Consider the following 22,479-nt stretch of genomic DNA (forward strand, 5'->3'; position numbering starts at 1 on the left):
ATCACTACAAACATAATGGAAGAGAAAGCTCTTTGCAGACAAATGATATTTAAGTGAACAGTGAACTGCTTGAGGGAAGAGGGCAACATCTGACAAACAAGCATTTTATTATTCTTCTGTATATCTAGATTAACATTTTAAGGAGATACAGCTACCTAGGGGGAAGTTACAGAGAAGACTGAGTGAGACTCTTGGAGGTACACAAGAACAGTAGGAGAGGCAACGGATCCAAGTTGCAGCAGGATAAATTCCACCTAAATATTAGGAATTACAGTGGTTGAACAGTGGAAGAGGGCCCCAGACAGGCTGTGAAATCTCCAGCCTTGGAGATACTCAAAACTTGACTGGACAACGCTCAGAGCATCCTCAGCCCTGCTTTGAGCAAGGACCTGCAGGTGTCCCTTCCAACCTGAATTACTGTATGGTGCTAGAAGCCTGGACACCACCTACCACAATAACAAACCCTGTTACCTAAAGGTGGATAACAGGTATTTACGTATAGTTTGTGCTCCTGCATACATATGTAACAACTAACTCTCAGTTATTTAAAAAACTATACACAAGTATTTACAATGACTGAAATACCACTAATGGGTTAAAAAAAGACTTAAAAAAAAAAATCCTTTTCTAACATCAGTCTGCCAGTCTTGTACGAACAATAAACCTTTTCTTTTAAATTTTTTTATGTAGCAGAAAATTAAAGCTTAGTATTTTTATCTTGAAAAACTGTATTGCCAAATAAGAAAACCTAAAAAGGGCTTGTGTGACATCTGAAAGGTGATTTTATTTTTTTAAACTGACATTTACATCACACTGAATTCTTTAAAAGCTTTCATCCATCTTTCCTCCAGTTTTATGTTAGCTACCTTATTCTCCTTTTTCTCAGTTTTCTGTTTACCCCAGAAATATCAGCCTATCTTCTTTTTCCAGTTCCTTCCTATTTAGTCATCCTCATTCCCTTAAGTTACTTCCTAGGACATTAACAGTAGAGGTAGAGTGAGCAATATCATAGCCTGCCAGTGGAAATAAAACATCATTTCGCTAATCATTGATCATAGAAAAAGGGTGAAAAGCGTTAGCATCTCACTAATTGCTATAGGCTTTGTAAATATTTACCAAATTGCAAACTTTCATCATGAATCTTACTGTGTCAAGCTCCAGCAGTGAGCTAAATTTTATCCTTAGTATCACAGACCAGCATCATTAAAATTATAACACTAAGCATACAGCTGAGCTTACAGAATGATTTAATCTGGTCCTAAAGTAGAATTTCAGAACAGAAGTCTAAAGTTGGCTGTAAATTCAACCGCCCCAACCCAAAACGCATAGCAAGTACCTGTGTTAAAATGCCTCCCCTTGAAGTAGAGCTTAAGCTCACACAAAGTCCTGTACAGGTGCCAAGCCACACATACCTGCGGGATGAGACAAGATTCCAAAATATTACAGCTTTAAGTTCACAAAAGGAGGAAGACGGGTACTAGATGGAAGCCCTGCGAGCAGAGCACTGGTCAGATCCCCCATTCCAGGCATGGCCATGCAGCTCTCTATCGCTATTGTCTTTCCCTCCACTGATAAGAGCAACCTGAAGCTAAGACCCGAACCACTGAAAGTGTAAGTCAAATGAAATTCATAAAAAAAATACAAAGAGTCTTAGTTCTAAAGAGCTATGAAAATTTAATTTTGCTATGAGTGCAGTAAATTTATGCTTCCTGAATATAAATGTTAAAAGAGAAGTATATCAATTCTTTTAATGGAATGCACACTTTGGACTTCTTTTTTTTCCTTAGCAGTACCATGGACTACCAACAAGTATGAGATGAATCCAGTCAGAATCCCACTTAAAATACTCATGTATGTGTGATCTCTCCCCTTTCTTCCACAACAGGATCCCGTTTCCTTCAACATAGCCAGCCTTGGTGATCTCCCAGATGAATCCTCTTTCCCTTCCATAACTGAGTATTGATTTCCCTTTGATGCTACAGACTTCAGAAGAGCAGGGAACTAAAAGTTTCTTACAAAGACTTTTCATAAATAACTATGCAAAGGATCACGATCTTGCAAGTATACTTATTTAATTCAGAAACAGATAATTATAACAGATTTTGTGGAAATGCTGAAGGGTAAGCATATAAAAGTGTTGGTGGTACTCACTCAGGAAGCCAGCTGACAAAATCCATCAGAGAAGGCATTAGCAGAGGTGATTTTTTATCAAATTCAGTTGCAGCTTTTTGCAATGGGAGATTTGTTAACATCCTATAGAAACTGTGAAAACCATCAGAAAGGCCCCTGGAATAATGCAGCCTTTCCATAACCCTCTATATTGTTCTCCGGGCTGCGCAACAGACACAAGGAGAAGTTTCTCTACAGTGGCAAAACAACAAGCCCCTGCTGATGCTGAGATCAGGTTTGTCTCTATGGAGTAAAGCAATATGACTTCAGTGTGACATGAAACCTCCACAAATCGCAATTTAAATATGCTGCTGAAATTTATCGATGAGCAAACTACACAATTCTTGTCTGCAACAGGGAAAGTTTTTAAATCTCCTCCATTTTTACTGCATTACTGATTAAATTCAGACAGGTATTTTGGCTTTGGAAGCTGCAGCATAGACGGACTTCCAGGACGCTGAAGCACCACGTTACCTAACGCTGTTCAGAACAGCGGGTTTCAAAATCTGAAAAGCCTGTTTTAACAACCACCCCCAATGCTGCTAAACTTAGAGAAGCAGAACACCACCAACAACCGCTGAAATTTTTTTGCCAAGTTTTCCCTCTTCTTCTCCTCCTCCTCTGAAGAGAGGCTAAAGATAAACTGTAGGACTCTGCAAATCCGTATCCCTGGTTACATTTCAGTGCAGCCAAACACCAGTGCAGCATGTACAGCGTGCGGAGCTCATGACAAAATTGTCAAATTAGGGTTTTGAACTCCATTCCACCTATCTTTGTACACAGCCAAGCACGGAGGTCGGTGAAAAAACCGCGCATGCTTCCTTTACTGTTAATGGAGTCTCCAGTACATGATTCACGTCATCCTAAAGCAGACAACTACAACAGTGCAATCAACTGCATCCTACAAGGGCCTGCGTTTCCTCCACCAATTATTAGAACAAACCCACCTTATTTACATGCACACATGACAAAGCCACAGGTTAATTTTGATTGAGTACTGAAGATTATTTTATTAAAAAAAACAAAAACAACAAACCAAACCCCAAAATCGAAAAATATTCAAACACATTGAACAAAATGGAAGATGCCCTGACTTCTAACTTTATCAACCAAAGGAAGGAAAATTCTTCTGTTCCTGACTACCTGGTAAGGTACAGCAACATTTCCATTTTTCAGACATGAAAACACTTCCAGCATTGCTAGCAACAGCTTGAGTACTTGACTGAAAAAGTTTTACCAGATATTTAAGTACTGCATTATTTAGGACTCCTCCAAGCAAGGCAAATGACTGTACTTAAAATACTAGTGACAGCAGAAAGCCTTGTTTTTAAGAAAATACTGCCAAACTAACAGCATCAAAGATGAGCAGCACACCATCTCTTTCAGTCACGCATCCTCAGCTGAGGGACAACAGAACACCTGGCTCAGCTTTTTCTCAAAAAGGACCGAAATGCTGAAATCAATACACAGGTAGTGTATTGTGTATTGATTCACACAGCAAAAAAAAAAAACCAGCCAGCGGCGAGGGAGGTAGCGATGGGCAGTGAGTGCAGGGCCCTGGACATCTCCTGGCACCTCCTGGCTCCACACAGAGTGAGAATAATTATATGTGGTCCTCCCAGTAATCAAGAAAAGTGGCCTATTTGGCCACTTCGACCAAGAGGCGGGTCATGGTTTAGAAGCACATTGGTATTATTTCCTGTGACTGTTCCAAGGGCTGCATTTAACCTCTGGGAAGTGATATGAATAGACATGATGTTTTCCAGAGGGAAGGGTGTTAGCAGTCAGTTTTACCCAAACATTGCCAAAGAAGTATCTTCAGGTTAAGCATCTGAGTCCTCCATTCAGTTGATGTGCTTTAATTTTTTCTAGAAGAATTAAAAAGTGACTTCTCTAGTAAATACCTGATGCCACCTTTCACTAGAACACAAATCAAGAATTTAACATGTTTATATTCAACTCTCTTGCTCAATACATTTCTACTATTATTTAATATGCAAGACAACTGTTTACAGAGAAGTTAACCCATGCAGACTTTGCAAAGAAAACGTAAGAATTTATAGGTGTTTTGCCACTTGGTAAACTTGATATTTATATAAAAAAAAAGTGTTTCTGAATACTGGGTCCAAACAGTAACCTTAACATGTTTGGAAAATATGCAGTATTTATTTTGTTACAGCACAAGACCATCAAACCTCAAGAAACGTTTGGTTGCTCTGTATGATGAAAGAGAAAGCAAAACCAAAACTGCTTTCAAAGACATCTGCCTACTGGACTTGGTAGTCATTTCCAAAACTGCAACATTTTATCAGCTATTTAACTGAAAATACAGGATACAGATTCCCAGACAATCACAGTCCCTGCACACATATGGTCTTAATTAAAGCAAGAAAGCCTGTTTAATCCTGTAAAATATTTCGTAACGGCCAGCTAGCTATCACCTAATCAGCTATTAAAAACGTGGAAACTGTGAACCTGTTTTCCAGTCAGAATTATCCATTCAAAACTGTGTCATTATTATCCAAACCAGAAATCTTTACTGACCTTATTAGCGGAAGAGAAGATAAAGCCATTTGTTACTTGAAGGCTTATCATACAAAGCCCACCTACAGTGGGACTTAAGAAATCAACTTCACAATAAAAAAATTGCAGAATTTTTTTTAAAAGAGCAGCTAGTATTGGGCTGACAATTAGTTGAAAATAGTTTAAAAACACCACCATAAATTTTTGGTTTTGTTTTCCCACCTTGACTCCAACCAGTAATTTAAAGTGGTCAATAGAAACATTTTACTTCAACCTTGCACCATTAGCAAAGGAAAAAAAAAAGAATCAAGCATTCTGGTAAGTAGTAGGTGCATTACTGTTTGCTGAAAAAATAATGAATTTTTACCTATCGACTTCTAAAATTACTTAGTGAATTCCAACATCCCCCCATCCACAGCACTAAGGATAAACAAAGCCTAAACTAAACAGATATTAACTGTAACATGTTGAATTTAGGTCTATCTGAGCATATTATGCAATAAGTCAGCCCAGCCGTATTTTATCTTTCTTTAGTACCCATTGAAGACATTTCCAAAGCAAAACCAGTGTTACTTCTATGTTTTAGTACAAACACTACTCAAACAAATGCATATCCTTGTACACTAACATCCCACTTTCTCAAGGGCTTGGAGTGTGTTTTGTACAGACTGTATGCCAGGTTACCTTGCTAAAAATCATACTGCTATGCCCTTCTGGTCATCATCACAAAGTTGCCTTCTGAGATTTTCATGATTAGTTTCCTTTTCACAGCTTATACCCCTGGTAATATTACTGGAATTTTTTTGTTTACTTGGTTTTGGTTTGCTTGATTTGGAGGGGGGGGGGGGGGTAGGGAGTGTGTGTGTGTGTCATTTTTTGGTTTTCTTGGTTTTAGGAGCACAGGGGAATTATTTTTTCTGTTGCAAAGCTCCAATAAATATTTTTAGATATACAATTTAGGAAGATTGCAAGTGTTATTTAAACACAGTTTGGTGAAAGAAATACTTTTGGGTCATGGGGTGAAAAAAATCAGAACCGTGTGGTGCAACAGGAATTCACAACTGCTGTGGAAGTTGTATTGGATCAGAGCCACAATAGCGCAAGGTCAACATTAAGTTTTGCACTTCAGGCCTTAATCTAGCATATTACACAGTGCAAAATGAAATAGCATAGTTTCATTCTTTCTATTTAGGACATTTCCTGAAAGGACACTTTGAACAGAAATTATAAAGTGAAACCTCCCTCTGATCTCACCTTTTCTTGAGATGTGGTACTGCAGTTACTGAGTGCTACTCTGCATCTAATGGAAACAGTACCTTACTGATGGATCTAGGGCACCTGGTTCTTAGGAATCTATTGAAGTTGTTTCTTGCACCTGGGGCAGCTTTTGTCTGAAAGCTCATTATTCTCCTTTTAATAACATTACAGTTTTATAACATGAGATAGTAACAGTATTTAGTTATTATGTTTAAGATAAACAACTGTTTGATTTAAAGGTATTGAAAAGAATCCATCACTACCAAAACAACTGAGGTAGTGACATTTTTAAAAACACTGTGCTCTGAGAGCTCACTTGCCTGCCAGAACAATGCTAAACAGGTAATTTATTATAAAGTGCAGCAGTAGTAGCACAAGTAAATAAAGGAATGAGACCTGAACAGATTTCTGTTTCAAAACTGCCAAGTTTGATTTCCAGTTTTGTTCAAATTTTTATCCTTTCTCCTGTCATGACATATTTACAAAAGAAAAAGTGGTGGCAACTGCAGGCTAACATGTTGGGCACCAACAATCTGAAAGAATTACAGAAAAAACCACCCCAAACTATCATCATACTAACAGTGAATGCTCTTTGTAGTAATACTAATTAGTGTGTCTAAGTTGTTAGCATCCTTTCCAATATAGACAGCAAGAATTTGCTGGAGTGCTTCAAATTTCTTATGGGGCAGGAAAGAAAGGAATTTGAATTTCAGGGCACAGTTTGCATTAAACTGTCAGTTTTATCATGATAATCTGGAGCCAGAAATATTCAAGTATTCAATCCACTCTAAAATTAAGAAGGACATTTCTTGGGGTTTTTTAGGTTTCACTTTCATTCTCCATTAAACTTCACCATACTAGCTTCCTTGACATCTTTAATCTCAACACAAGAGGGAATCTTCCAGAAAGACAGGAGATTTTGAAATATGAGGAAAAAGGAGTCCCACAACTATGTACTCACGATAAACCCGATTAAACAAATCCACTTAAAATCTCATTCCTTTGTGGATAAGCACAGACCTCTACACAGATGCAAATTGTTTTACAGTTATGTTGTAAACCCCCTCCTTCTGGGACTTTTCAATTTATGTCAATGTGTAATTAGCAAATGAATTGCACTGTAGATTGCATTCAGTACTCTTTTCCTTTTCTTTTTCTAATTCCCCAACTAACATAACCTCCCGCCGCTTCCAAAGCTCTCAAATCATTTTCAACTGATTCTCAAGAAAATCAGCTTCATATCATAAAAAGTCATGAGAATTGGCAACTGGCCAACAAATGACTTGGCGGAAGGAATCATCTTCCAGCACACATAACCCATCCCAGGAAAACTGTTGGTGAGAGTTCACAATAAATATAAGTACAGATACTGGACATGTTCAGTTGGTCACTATATAAAGACATTTTTCCCCTTCCTTCCCCTAACTGATATGCTGAAATACTATCAGTATCTTCATAATATTATTTTTCAGTACCTTCAAAAGATTACTTTCATTATAATAAATGCAAATTGGTGTCAGTTAATCCTGTTTAGGAATTCCCAGATAAACTATTTTGGCAACCGTATCTTCAAAGATTATGCAGGTCACCCATACGATGCATGAGCAAACACTTCCTTTTACCCAAATGGGATATTCTGCCTTTAATTCTGAAGCCGTGCTGTACTGTGGAAAAAGCCCTGGCATACTTTATTTTATTTGTTATTTTTCATGCACCTCCTCCCTTTAACTACAGCACAACATTCACTCAAGTTTTTTAACCAATTGTTATGAAGAAGAAATAAATGTCTTGGCTTTAAGAACCAAAGCTGCTACACAGCGGTGGTGATCCTGCATCAGGCACAAGATGATAGACCTTTATCTTCCCAGATTTTAATAGGGAGTTAAGAAACACAGAGAACGTCTCTCCTTATAAGATAGCTCCTGCCATTCTGGCCAACTTGCCAGGGGCCAATCTGTCCATGCAGTATGGTCCAGGGTTCCTCACCACCGCACCATCTCACTCCCCAAACATCTACTATAGCTTCTCACACCAGAACTATCCCTGGAAGCAGCCACCCGTGCCAAACACCTCTGAGCCCCTTAAACTTCAACACAAAGCACAAAGAGGCAGCTGTTACAATCCAGAAACAAGAGAAAAAGGCGAGAAAGCAAAATACAGCAAGCGAGAGAATTAAAAAAAAAACAAAGGTCAAAGCTTCACTCAAAAAAATCCTTATAAAATACATGCTTAAACTGTTTTTCCTGAAATGCTTTGCTTTACGCTGCATTCATCAAATTGTTAACATGTATCTTTAACCAATTTTAGTTTTCATTTACAAGAAGTCCCATAAGCCTATTTTTTTAAATTTGCAAGGCTTTTGTGAAGGTTTATTGAGATCCTTTATAATCTTAAAAGTTCCTTTCTCTCCAGGTGTGCTTGGCTGAACCAAGTATAAATTATTAAGTATCTTCTAGGAATGTGTCACTATTGACCACTCCTTTGCAGAATACTTCTATCTGAAATATCACTAGGAATAATTGCCAACTTCACAGTTCAAGCAAACCTTAGACTGCAAAACAACTTCAAAACTTATGCCCACCATTTTGAACTTTACCAAAGCTTTCTGATAATTAGATCCTCAGTAACCACACGTACGTGCATGGGTAACCAATGCAAGTATGTAAATACTCAGGCACGTACATACAAAACAGCTTTTGTGGACAAAAATAAAGAAGCCCTGCATGCAAATTGTTAAATCCATGCTCCAGACAACTTTGTACAAAATTCGTACTTTTAAAAAAATTCTTTTACTAACATTACTTCAAAGAAACATGCCTGGATTCTTCTACATGCGTCCATTGTAATACCATCCGTTGTGGCAGAATTTTCTTTGACAGCTACGAAGATGGAAACTGATCCATCTACCCCAAAATGTTCTCTGAGGCTAGGACTTCATCCCCAAGTACTGCAGACGCATCTCTCCCTCTTGCTCCCTCTGACTCCCAGAGGCCAGGAGAGGAGGGAGCGCTACACACCAAGGATGACCAAGCTTTGCAAATCATCAAATAAACAAGAAAGATTAAAATTTTACTGCTGATTACAGCAGACAAGGAAACAGCAAGATTAGTTTTACTGCAAATTCTGCTGGGAATCCTGGACGACAACTCAGGAAGCAAGAGAGCTGCGGGGGTGGGGAAGAGCATGGCAGTGAATAAAAATCAATACTTCACTTTCTACCAAGAAAACAAGGAGGTCCTACAACAGTAGCAGAAAACAACTGACAGAACTGGCTGACCAGTTACTCATGAGAGATGACTTGACTTTAAACAAAACCATCAATATACAAACAGTAACTTCAAGTTGGCATTCATGAAATAAATTTGTTTCCTACAAAACTGTCCTGAATTTTTATAAACATTTTAAGAAGATACATACACAGTAGGTTTTGACAGATCAGGCATCCTCCATTTGGGGTTGCTCTTCTGTACAAAATATGTCCTTCAGTATCTTATTTGTCCCTGTCTGTCAAGCTTTAAATATACTAATAAACATTCAGAAGAGAGTAATAGTTCTTCCTTGCAAAAAGAAAGAAGAAAAAAACCTCTCATTTAAAAAACTCCAACATCCTTAGAATCCAAGTCTACCATATACTTATTCAGATGTAACTCACAATAAATTTTTTAGGTAATGGAATTCCAGTTTCTAGTACAGCCTATCACTTCTAATAATGGGGTTTTCTTTTTTTACAAATCATACTTCATTATCTTGTACAAAGAAACAAGATGTGGCACTTTTATGCAAGTGATAATTTTGATGACACACTGAATAAAGCCTACAAACTTTATGTAGGCCCAATGCCATGCACAGAACTTTCTCTGCTTATTTGTCTAAAGCTGGTATTTTTACTGCTAATATCTATGTTATGCAGTAGTAGCCGGTACTGAAAGGACTGGACTGTCTAGGATTCACTTTGATTGTTCTTGTCTTATAGCAAACGTTCTAGAAATACAAAAAAGGCCAAAATGATACCACAGTAGAACATATTTTAACTCTCATCTATTTAGATGCTACTCATGCCTTCTGTATCTGTCACATCTATGTCCATCTTACACCTTACCCTCTCCAAGTAAAAATAAAGCAAGCTCCCATCAAACTCCGGCAAAAGTAGAAGTTGTAGAAGATTAACATTTCCAACGTGAAACTCTTAAAAACGTCTCTGACTACATTACAGCACAAAAGGCACCTTTCCCCTGTGCCTGCCCACAGCCCCTTACAAAAAGCTCTGGAAGTTCAGCAAAGCATTTAACTAATACCATGTTATCCTATTTGAGCCTCCTGGCCAGGAAGATGAGCACTGAAAATACAGCTTTTATCAATATCATTCAATAGAATAGACACATAAAAACTTCAGAGAAGCTGCTGAGCATTTTTGTGAGATTTTCTAGGCAGGTCTCCACTGCTGAAAGAAATCAAACGGTATACAACCCTTTCTAGCAATCCAGATGTGGTCTTTAAACATCTAAATGCGCTTGCTCATTAGCTCTATCAGCCGTTCTCTTATTTCAGCTTTAAAGATTCCTGCCCCTTTCTGGATATACTTATGAACTGGGATACAGGAACACATACAACCACCCAAGCGGGTGGACACAGACCCACCGTCTTCATCGTGAGAGTACCCACTGCCCGGAGTGGTACGAGGATGGACGGGGCCGGAGAAGGTCAGGAGCCCGTAGTAGACACTAAACCTATTCCCTGTCCCACTATCAGTGCCCATTTGGGCTCAGCAGCCCTCAAGAGCCAGGACTTCATACCCTCCGCTCTGTCCTTCAAATAGGCTGGAGCACTTCGGCAGCCCTCTTCTCCTTCCTGGTCCTACATACATCCACATGCCCAGCTTCTCTCCCAGCAAGATATATACCCCAGCCAGGGAGGAGAAGGAGGGATGAGCCACATCTTCCCCTGCTGATCCACACAATGGGTAAAAACCCAAGGAAGAACACAGGGAGTTAGACGTATCTTTGCTTTTCCTATTTTTTTAAAAAAAGGGAAACGTTAAATCTTATGGACAGAAACACTTCCAATATAATTCAAAGTAATCCATGCAAATTCTCTGTCGGGTAGGCTTGAGTAATGGACAGAGTCACTCCCTAAGTTAACATTTCCACATCCAGGATTGCCTGAAACTGGATTTTTAATGGAAAACGTAATACTGAGCACCAACCACAGTGGTCATTGCCAACAACTCTTCCAATGCAAAATTTAGCAGAAAACAAAGGCACACTTGCTTACAGAGCGAGTATTTAAGATTCAACATATATAAAAATTGCGAGCTAGAACTAATTTGTAACCATTTTCACGTTTGAAAGATGACTTTTACAAGAGAGTAAAACTCTTAAATGAAGTGTTCCGTGATGGAAAAATAAGCTTCCCACAGTTAAACCTGTCTGCCAGGCAAACGGGAACAACATCTTTCACCAACACTGACCAAATAAGTGAGTTCATTTCTCTTAGTTTTCACTTTCTCAGCATTTTAGTTTGGTATCTCTCTAAAGAAACAAACATGGACCCATTATCCTAAGGCTTATTTGTGATGTTCAGATTAAATTCTGAAAGATGAAGTGTAGCATCGATCACACTGCATTTTACTGATTATGTCAGAAAACGCTATTTGCATTTCTGAATACTGAATTGACAAAATGTAGGTCAACTTTGGTTTTTTAAAGGCATGTTAAACTTCTGAACACTTTAGTTAAATCACTGCATTGAAACAAATATGAATTTGACATGAAATGCACTATGAAGAAATGATAATGCTGCAGCTTACAGACATGGACTGATTATTAGATATTCATGCAAATTATCATTCATGTTACTGCCAGTACACTTCAGCTTGTTAACTGCTACCCTAAATCAAACCTTGGGTTACTACAGGTTACTACAGTCTCCCTGGAACATAAAACCTACTGTATGGTTACTCTGGTTTCATATAACAACTATGTCATTAGTTAATGATTTAAAATTTTACCCTCTGCGAGAAATTCACATTCCAATGTAGTGCTGGAGTGGTTTCCACATCTGTTGGTTTTTTTTTTTTTAATACTACTTTAAAGTTAAAATTCTGAAGCTAGTATTATAAAAATTTGTTGAGACAATGTCTCAGGAACATTAACATACGTTCAAATGTTTGAGTACTCTGAATCCTGGTGATGTAATGGCAAAAAAGAATATTCAAAATATGTTCATATATTTTCAAAATGCTTTTTATTGAAGACAGAATTAAAGATAGTTATTTTGGCTTTTCACTCGAGATCTTAAGAATTTTTATTTTAAATGATAATACTGGTCTCGTCATTTTTTTTTTCTCCTCCAATATTATTTGAAAGAAAGGAAGGCAAAAAAGTTCGCCTGTTTGCAAAAACATCCTCAGAGAATTATACTGTTCATTAAAAAAAATTTAACGGTTTAGGTTCCACTGTGAACCTTTTTCAAAGAACTTATTGCAGAAAAAAATACACTTCTGTAGGGACACTAAAACATTCAGTTACCCTAAATAACTGAAAATAGATGCTCAGCTGACAGACAAATTTTATACAAGTCAGGAAAGATGCATCTGAAGAGAGAAAACACAACACCACAGCCTGAAGGTAGTACCTGAAGGAGGACTGGACTATTATTATGCTACTACTTAACTTGGCACATAGAAACAGCCAAGAATTTGCATCATTTATGAAGATCAAATTAAAGCATGTAGGTAAAAAAAGGGAATTCACTTCTTTGGACAGAATGCCTATTACCCATCCATGATCACACTCTCTACGTTACACTAAGTGCAAAGACTTGTCAGCATTGCACTGTTTTCTCTAGATTTAACTGTATAGATTTTACATTAGAGATCACTGTTGAACTAATTAATAAGTAATACTTTCCTTATAAAATAAACAGTTGATTTTATCTGTAGAACTCAGTAGAGATTTAGATTTTCAGTTTTTCTTTGTAGTTATTTATATTTTTTCTTAGTTGCTCACATTTATCACTGATGTAACAAACCCCCTTTCACATAGTTATGTCTCCATTTTAATTTCAAGTTAAAAGTCTTGTTAATGCTTCCAATTTCCAGAAGTGCCAAATGACCACAACATAAAATATTTCTGCGAAGAACTACTATTTTCGTTACTTAAAAAACTAACAGGGAATTAAATCCTCCAAGAATTTAGTGCTCAAAATATTTTTAATCACCTATGTAGCACTTCCAACTGGGAGAACGTAAGTTTCTATTTCCCAGAACTAATTTAGCGACATAGATAGGGACCAAAATCCTCCAGGACCATGACCACCACAGGCATTTCAGAACAAACATTACAATAATAATAAAATATGATTGTAACAACTTTCCATGCTTAGCCTTCATTTTGACAGACAACTAAATACAGTGCACCACCATGTGGCAACATATTAGGGAATGCTTCATGCACCAAGATCTGTTTTTTCCCACCTTTGAAATTTTTTACTATTTGTTAAAAATAAATGTTAACAATTCCATCTTAGTATTAATAAATTCCTCTTTAATGAGTTGTCACAGCTTCACTTATCTCAAAAGCTAATTTTTAATAGATCTGGACTAGCAAGAAAATATTTGCGCATTTTTATTTCTAAAGCACAGTATTTGCCTAAAAACATAACTGCCCCACAACCAGAGAACAGCTCTGTTTCTTGCCAATCGCGCTCCCTTGCACAAGAGAAATAGGGCATAAGCATATACTGCACATCAAGCTCCTTTTAAAACATGAATACATTTAAAAAAAAAATAAATCAAGCGAAATGCTGGACTCACAGCTGATTAAAAGCTTCAAAAAATCTTGGAAAAAAATCAAACACTTGAAGGTATACACATGCATTATTTAGCAGTTGCTCAGCTACTGTAAAACCGCTTCTCTCCAGCTTAACAACAGGAAAAAAAATTGGTTTTTTCCATGAGAAACACCAACAGAAGGTCCCAGAAAACCTAAGAAAACCCTGACTCCCGAAGCCACTACATGCCACTTAGTACCCTGGAACATATTTCTGCAGCCATACGCTAAACTTGGAGGAAAAAGCAGGTTTTCATTAAACTGGACAGCCTTTGCTCACACAGTATACTGCTGTTGTAATTCACTGTATTACAAAATTTCAGAAGATAGGCTCAGGTGATTCTTGTATTTGTTAAATACAGAGTTAATTCATTATGCCTTAACATATTCGTTAGCCATTTTGTACCAATACATTCAGTTCAATCTGAATTACCAGTGAAGACTCACTTTAAACATCAATCTCCCACTAAGAACCTATCTGTATTCACCATCTCAGCTTCGGGCTCTCTCGTAGCTCACCGGACCTAAAGGTTTTGCTAAAACTGTTAAGAAATCTAACAGAAAATTGGGTGACGCGATATGCAACCACGCAAGAAAGGTAGGTAGCGCAACGGGTTTTCACAAGCTCCGTACCTCCAGCAGTGGGAAAACCTGTAGTGGAAGAGGTAGGGAGCAAGCAGCAGTCTCCTTCCAGAGCCCAGGACGGACAGACCTGCAATTCTCTTTCTGCAAAAGTTGCTCTGGCGTGATTTGAGAGTCTCACCACAGAGCACATAGTCAATCCAAAGCATGCACTTTAACCACATTAAAAAAAATACAGAAAAACACATTAATCCACCTCCTATATTAAGATCATGCTGAAGTTGCCTCGTCTCGAACTCCAACTACCCTCCTTCCACCCTCCCCCAGCCCACCCTTGCTAACATGCAGCCTGAAAAGCCCCTGCTATGCAATTAAGACCATCATGATTTTCTGCCAAAGACAAACCAATAGCAAGAACACAATGCATATTATGCAAGTTACTGCATAGTTATGCAAGTTATATGCATATTTTCGCTACGCAGAGTAGCTCACTGTACCGAGGACTCTGAAGACACTTGTTTGATGTGGATGCTTACTCTTATTCTGAGCTGTCAAATTCTCCTCTACTTGTCTCAACTGGCTTTTTTACACTAAAATTTCAACCAGCTGCTAACAACATTAATGAAGCTCTTCCAGTATGTACAATAATACAGGCTAAGACCACAACAACATCTGAGCACAGTATCACGCAAGTCTGCTCCAAACCAGGTCTTAGGAGACAACGTAGGCAGAGCACCAGCACCTTATTTACTGTAGACACCCCATGCTCAACATTGACAAACCGGAGGAAAACATCATACATCTCTTGAGACAAACAAGGCCTCACGGTGGAAGTTATCACTTCACAAGCGATACGAATTTGAGAGAGTTACATGAGCACTCCCATACCAAACAGAAAAATAATTTTTCGTTCTAACACCCCACACCCTGATGGCATTTCTTTTTTTTAAAATCTACCTCCATACTTCTGCAGTCAGCACTGGTGAGAGGAGAAGACGGAGATTTCACATACAGCCTTTCATTCGAAAGTAACAGGGACCAACTTCTCCAACAACACAGGACCCCTCACTATTTAGAAGATGAGCCACACAAAAATGGAAGCTTTCTGGATACTAAAAGCATTGATTTTAGGGGCAGATATATCAATCTACGATTTTTAGCAGACCACTCTATTAGGAGGTCTATTACCATACCTGCTAGGGACCATCGCCACACACTCTATTTCCAATTTCTGTCCTTTCTCCCCTTTTTACCAGCACTGCCTGTAACAAAGCATAAACTCGACATCCAAGTAACTTCCAAAATCTGTGAGCAATCACACAGAACTCCCCAGAACTTGAACCCTGCCGCTTACCCGTACCTTTCTCATCGCCAGCTGTAAGGACACAACCACTTACAGCCCAAGACCCCTCCAAGCTTCCAAAAAGAAAGGAGGTTAAGGGCAATCGTCAATGTCCAGACTTTTGAGGAGAAGGAGCTCCTTTGGCCAGGCTGGATTCAACTTATTTTGGAGTAAAATGCAACGTAAGTGTGATGCCTTATGCAAGCAACAGCTATTTATCTGGAGAGTAAATAGAGCCCGCTTTTAAAAGTAGCCCATGTTTCTTTCCGAGACACACGAGTATCCTTCAACAACAAACCCGAAAGCTACACAAATACTTAAATGTGAGGCAGGGAGAAATACAGGAAAGCAGAGAGAAATCGGGAAACCCTTTCTCCCAAGAAATGGGGCGAAAAAAATTAAAATCTTCAGAGTTGAGATTTCAAAACCTTGCAACGCATCCAGCACAGGTATCCTTTCCCTGAAGCAGGGCACTAACTGCAAAGTGACAACCTTACAAAGTTACCTCGTGGACCCTCAAGGAACAAGAGTATTTTATTTAAATAACTGCTGATTAAATTCAGTATTTAAACACTGTAACAAGTTCTCGGCTGTATCCAGCAAGCAGTTCCAGAGACCTTCATGCAAATACCTTCATCCCACAAAAAAAAACCCCAAACCCAACAAGCCCTCCTCTATTCCCAGCAGCCTCGAGAGAGGATTATATGGTCACTGAAGAATGCAAGTTGTTACTACGTGCATTTTTAAGCAGCGATTTCCAGAAAAAAAAAAAAACTCAAACAAAAAACTAAACAAAAAAACACGGAAAAAGACCGAAGGCAGCTCACCTTTATCCTGAGTGCAGGACAGGATCTCCTCCTCTTTGGGGTTAGTCACCTGGGTGATAATGGACGGGTTGTCCATGGAAACAGAGTGAGATTCCACCTGGCTATTTCCCTCCCAGAGGCAGGCTTGTGTGCGGGGGGGGGTGTGGGGGGGTGGGATTTGTTTGTTTGTTTAAAATTCAGTATGTGGATTTGTATTTAAAAAAGAAAAAAAAAAAACAAACAACAAAAAAACCCAACTTCTCCAGGAGCGAAGCCAAGCTGAGGGGGGGGGAAGGGGGAAGGGGGGGGGGGGGAGCACCGCGCACAGGGGCCCCTCCGGTAGCGCTGCCACCGCCGCCTCCTCCAGGCGCCAATTCTCCACAGAGGAGGAGGTGGGGGGGGGGGGGAGGCAAACCAACCCCCCCCCTTAAAAATTAATAAAAAAAATAAATACAATTAATCCAATTCACCCTTCCGGGAAGCCCTCCGCAGCGCTCCCCCCGAGACCCCGCCGGAGCTGCCGCCGCCGCCTCCTCCCGAGGCGGGGGAAATGCCGCCGGCCCTCCGCGCCTCAGCCTCGCCTCGCCGCGCCTCCCCCCGCGGCGAGCCCCCGCCTCACGCCGCCGCCGCCGCCGCCCCCCGCATCCACCTGAGCCGCCCCGCGGGGCCTCCCCCGGAGCAGAGCGTTCCCCCCCCCCTCCCGCCCCGCTCCCTACATACCCACCCCCCCCCGCCACCGCCCTCCTCCGCCCTTATCTCATCCCCGCGCCCCCCACCCACCCACCCCCCTTCCCGCGGGGAGCGCTGCGGGCTCGGCGGAGCGACGCCGGGCCGCCCCCTCCTCCTCCTCCTCCTCCTCCTCCTCTTCCTCCTCCCCCCTTTCCCGGGTCACGGGCCGCCGCCGTGCGCGGGCGAGGAGGGAAGCGCGGTGCGAGGGGAGGAAGGGAGGGGAAAGGGGCCGAGCCGAGCCGCGCTACGCGCCCCGGCCGCGCTCCCCGCGCTGCGCCACAGCCCGCCGCCGCCGTCGTCGTCGTCGCTGCCGCCGCTGCCGCCGCTCTCGCAGCCTGTCAGCCCGCCCGGCGCGGCCCGCGCCCCGCCCCGCTCCACCCCCGCGCCGCGGGACGCTCCAACATGGAGGCGGGGAGCGGGCAGCGCCCGGGCCCCGCTGCGCGGTAAACAAGGGGGCGGGGCTACGGCGCGGGCGGCGGGGGCGGGGCTAGGGCGGGGCGGGGCGAGGCGCCTGAGGAGTCGGCGCGCTGGCGGCGGGGGGGGGGGGTCGGGGGGGGTGGCTATTGTTATTGCGTACAAAAGGCTTTTCTCTTCGCCGCGCGGAGGGGGCGGGGCGATGGGAGGGGGCGGGGCCAGCGCTGATTTGAGGGGGCCCTCGGAGCCGTGGGGCCTCGGGGAGGCGGGAAAGGGGGTTGTGCGCCATTTCCCCTCCTCAGGGCTGTCCCGCGTCAGCGCTGGGCCGAGCGGGGGCTGGTTTCCTTCGGGAACGGGTGTAAGTTGTCTGAGGAGGAGGTGAGGCCAGTGGGGAGTGAAATATTTTTGCAGGTGGCCGTGAAGTGTTTTTCAGAGGTGAGTGTGTGACTAGAAGGTACTGAGGGCAGTCTTGGCAGCTTCTCTCAGAGAAAATACCTTTTTTTTTTTTTTTTTTTTTTCCTCAGAGCGTCTTAAAAAGGCATGTCTGACTCTCCAGGAATTCCCAATGCTGCTGTTTACTGGTGCATCAGGAGACTGACTCCAGAGTGCGTGTCCTGCTCCTCCTGCCTTCCTCAAGTACCTGCCTTTAGCCAGGGTGGGGAAGGGAGGTGGGTGAGGCCACCCAGAATAATGGCTCCTTTTACAGTGCTGTTGGAATGTAGAATCAAGAGAAAACCTTTAAAAAAGCATGGTGGTGTATTTAATGTAAATAAAGAATAGCAACCCCTTTTCTTTCCTAGGAAAAAAAAATATTTCTAATGTATATACAAGCCTCTACTGCAGCCTTGCTACAAACAGGACAGATACCATTTTAAATTCCATTAACTAATTGGGGAAAATCCTTCTGTAGCTGGCATAGACCCAGGCAACATGAATTTAAGTAATACTGGTTGCAACTATTTTTTTTTTGCCCTAAACCAGAAAGCCACTGCCTGTGTCCATTTTTAAAATGTGTATATATACATTAAAATACATATGTAGCTCTGAACAGTTTTACTTAACAGTAGCAAAAACATGGCATTTCAGCTGCCAAGCTAGGTTGCAGAAATGACCATTGTGTTTAATTCCAGGAGCAGCACCGCAAAGGGAGACTACGGGCCCAGCCTCGAGGAATTTCTAATCTGCAGTAGTGCCACATCTAGTTTTTGGGGAAAATTACTTAAATCTCTGGGTCCTTGTTTCACTCTCAGTGAGTGTATTCCTACAGTCAACGCATTTAAACATTTTGCTGCGAGTCTTCAAATTGCTGCATTTGCTCAATGTAAAAAAAGTTGTTCAAAATCTAGCTGTGTCTTCTCTCACAAACTAACACTCCCTAAACAGCAATACATGTAGAGATACCAGTATTGCAGGTTTCTGGGACTTGTATTTTAGGTTTGCCCATCTTATGACAAACACTTGCACAGGGAATGAGTGCAGTGCTACTGCTTGCATTGCATCCAATTGTGCAAGTTTCAACCTGCTATTTAGCTTTGGCTTCTCAAGAGAAGAGTCTTGCAGTTGCAAACAGTCCCTTACAGGTTAGATCGGGCACAGATGAATAGGAGTTAGTACATGTTGGCTGATGGAATTAGTCCTGTTACCTGTAAAGGTTGAGCGCTCCTGCTCCTAAGCTATTATGAAGCTTTATCACAGCACTAGCTATGTTGTAATCCAGCAAGTGCTTGATCTTTTACCCGCCCAGGCACTGGAGGCATTTTTAATTATCTGAGGGTTAATTTGCATAGAAGCTTTTGCTGAAACAATAAATTCATACCTCTGTTATTACTGGATGTGAGTTTCTGTATCAACATTTGTATTTGGATAAAACCAAAGTAGCTTCCTGCTAGCATTAAGACAAAGGGGTTGCTTCAGAGCAAGTTCAAGAGTCATCCAGCACTAAAAACATCTTCCACTTCTTTGCAGGGAAAGGGCAATTATAACATATGGTATGAGAACGTGTGCTCTAATGCCTCTTTTCTATGCAGGGATGAGGTGATACAAACGTCTTGTCTGATGAAAAGCATGTTTTGCAAGGCTTGACAAATACAATATTCACCTTGAACCAATGTATGTTTTAAATGTTGGTAAGACTGTTTTTGCAACTTACGTTGTAAAACTCCATTTGAACAGCTAGCTGTTTATTCATCTTATTAAGGAATTTGGTACTTGCTTCAGTTTAGAGGGGGAACTGCTATTTATGGTGATATATAAAGCATAAGTAGGGTGAGGGGGTGCCAGAAGGGGATATCTGTCCCTGTGCTTGTCCCTTTGCTACTGTCATGCAGGCTCCCTTACCCCTCCAGTCTAAAGCGGAGAGCAGAAAAACAGGATACTGATGGCGCACTAGGAGCTGTAGACGGTCCATGCTTTTGCAGGGCAGTGGGAAGCAGAATGGAAGTTTAGGAAGCTCAGCTGTACTTGTACTGGCAGCACTGCTGTAACATAGGAAACAGGTCCCTTCCTCTAAGCAGCGTTGTTCAGCCTCTCCCACCCCCCTCACTCCCGTTCCTGTACTGGTTATGAGACAGGTGTAACAGAATCAAAAGCAATCCACATTGTTTCCTTTCTGCTTTTACTTTAGAGACACTCTGAAGTGTGTACAGTATCTTCTATCTCTGTTTCTTTGTATGCTGCGTAAACTAAAGCCTAAATAATCCCATGGAACAAGTGAATGGTTTCATCTCCATGTTACAGATAGGAGGTGGAGGCACAGACAAAACAATGCTTTGCAGGAAATTGCAGTACAAGCTAGTAGGAGATCCAGATTTTCGTCATGACTCCTGACGTTTGTCCTTGCTGCTAAAATGTGTCCCTGTTTCAATGCCATAGCATGTTTTATAATGGGGGAAAAAATGTTTTTTAGCAAAACTGTTCTACATTAAAAGGAAGCGTTTATTTTCATTGATACCAGCTCAGTGAAGGCTTGACCCTGGGCCCACAATGGGAGTTTTATCCTTGACTTTAATGGAAGAACAATCAAGGTCTCATGATATTACATCCTAAAGAAAGGAAAATACTGCAGTTTGTATGTATCAATAAGATAAATGTCTCATAGTGTAAGCAGCTATATTCTTGCAATAAACGGTTTATTAGATTGATTAAATGTCTTAACTTCACTTTAGCTATTAATCAGTTTTGGCAGCTGTTTATTGCTTTGTATACTTTGAAGTAATGGAGATTATTCCTTAATTATCTCATTGCAGTTCATTCATTGTTTCCTAAATAGTGCCATTACAGTGGTAAATTGCAACAGTAAACCAGTGTCAATACAAAGTTATGGAGTTCCTATTTTATGATGCATTCATAAAGTTAACGCAATCTACTTAAAATGTAGCTGTGATTTCAGCACAGTGACCTATTTGATATAGCAGAAGAGATTCTGATGAGAAAACAGTAGAGCATTAAGTGTGCTGGGACTCTGCTTTCACCAAAGTAAAACATAGCATATTCCCTGTTGGAATATATGTGCAAATCAGAATTTATTAAACTAGTACTTATCACTTTTGGTTTCACCAAATGCTGTGAGTTCCAAAGGTTTTGTGCCTTTGAATACAATGTATTTATTTCTTTTTGTCTGTGAAAAAAGAAATGAGAACTCCAAGCAATACTATCATTTAGAGGTTACTATTGTCATTCCACGGAAGGATAAGAGAGTACCAAATCAATCAGAAGAAAATGGCTGCTTTTAGTATTATTTTCGGATCTGGCAGCAATACATAAAGTAGCAGTTGCATAACAATTTCCATTCTAGGTGCCTTTTTCAGTCAACTGTAACTATACCTAACTTTAACATTATGAGTTGTCTGTTTCAGGCTGAGTTGTTTGGGAGGAATCGGTATTACTGTCAAGCTGAGAAAGATTCATGAAACCCACTTCCAAAAACTGTAACATAAATTGTCTCCCTTCTTGCTCCCCAATAAGATTTTTTTTTTTTTTTGAAAAAATAACACTGCAAATTTTGAGTTCTCATTTTTTTTATTCTCCTTGACTTTTCACTGCGCATATGATAGTGGAGAATGTGGGTCCTTAGCTCGGATTAAATTAGTGCCGAAGATAAGGTGAACGGGTTTTTACTAACACTAAGAATTTATGTTCAACCCCAGATTCGTATAGACTCCTGATCCAGAAACTTTGATTAAGGAACCCAACTGAGATGAGGCTTGATTGTGCCAGATGCTAGACACCCACATGAGAAACGATGCCTGAAAAGCGCTCAACCCACTGTGAAGTGAACATATAATTAAAATGCCGGGTTGAATTCAACTGGTGACCAACAGGTGGAAGGCTCTGTAGAGCTCATCACCTGGTGACCTACAAGTGACATATCCAGTCCTCCCTAATTGCAAATGATAGCTGCAAACCTTTGCAAGAGAGCCTGGGGTTTTTTTGAGCAAGCAACCAAATCATGTTCCAGCCTTTTCAAAGGCTGGCAAAGTCTCCCATTCACTGGGTGTGCTAGTTGCAGCTTCTGCTTCATATGGTCAAGTTTAAACAGTCTCCTGCTTCCCTAAGGTGCTCATCAGCATCTTGGAGCTGGAAGTAAGCTGCCACCAGAATTCAGCTAGCAGAGGCATTCATAAGAAAGCTCCTGCTTAGTCAAAACCAGCTGACTCAAGGCAACTATTTAAATTCTTTAGCCTAAGTAATTTGGCCTAAACCAGATTAGGGCTTACTTTGAGTCTTTCAAACTACAGAAGCAATACCACAGGGCCAGAAACAACCATGTAGGAGGCAACAGCAACTTCAAGTAGCGTAATTGCTTGTCTAGCTGAAGCCTTAGACTGTA

At 40.8% G+C, this 22,479-nt stretch overlaps 1 protein-coding gene across 4 annotated transcripts in view; it reads right to left on the bottom strand.

Moving 5' to 3' along the window:
- The window catches only part of CTDSPL (CTD small phosphatase like), an 83,755-nt gene extending 67,006 nt beyond the window's left edge, over window positions 1–16,749 (bottom strand). Inside the window, exon 1 of one of the 4 annotated variants that reach the window (XM_052807823.1) lies at window positions 16,530–16,743. In XM_052807823.1, the coding sequence (XP_052663783.1) occupies window positions 16,530–16,605 (76 nt within the window). In that variant the 5' untranslated portion in view covers window positions 16,606–16,743. Of the gene's footprint in view, window positions 1–16,529 lie in introns of all 4 variants that reach the window. The other 3 variants (XM_052807841.1, XM_052807832.1, XM_052807851.1) reach the window with 3 other exon arrangements.
- Between the last annotated feature and the right edge of the window lie 5,730 nt (window positions 16,750–22,479).

The sequence above is a fragment of the Harpia harpyja genome, chromosome 1 (genome assembly GCF_026419915.1).
Source record: "Harpia harpyja isolate bHarHar1 chromosome 1, bHarHar1 primary haplotype, whole genome shotgun sequence".
In the NCBI taxonomy this organism is placed as follows: Eukaryota; Metazoa; Chordata; class Aves; order Accipitriformes; family Accipitridae; genus Harpia; species Harpia harpyja.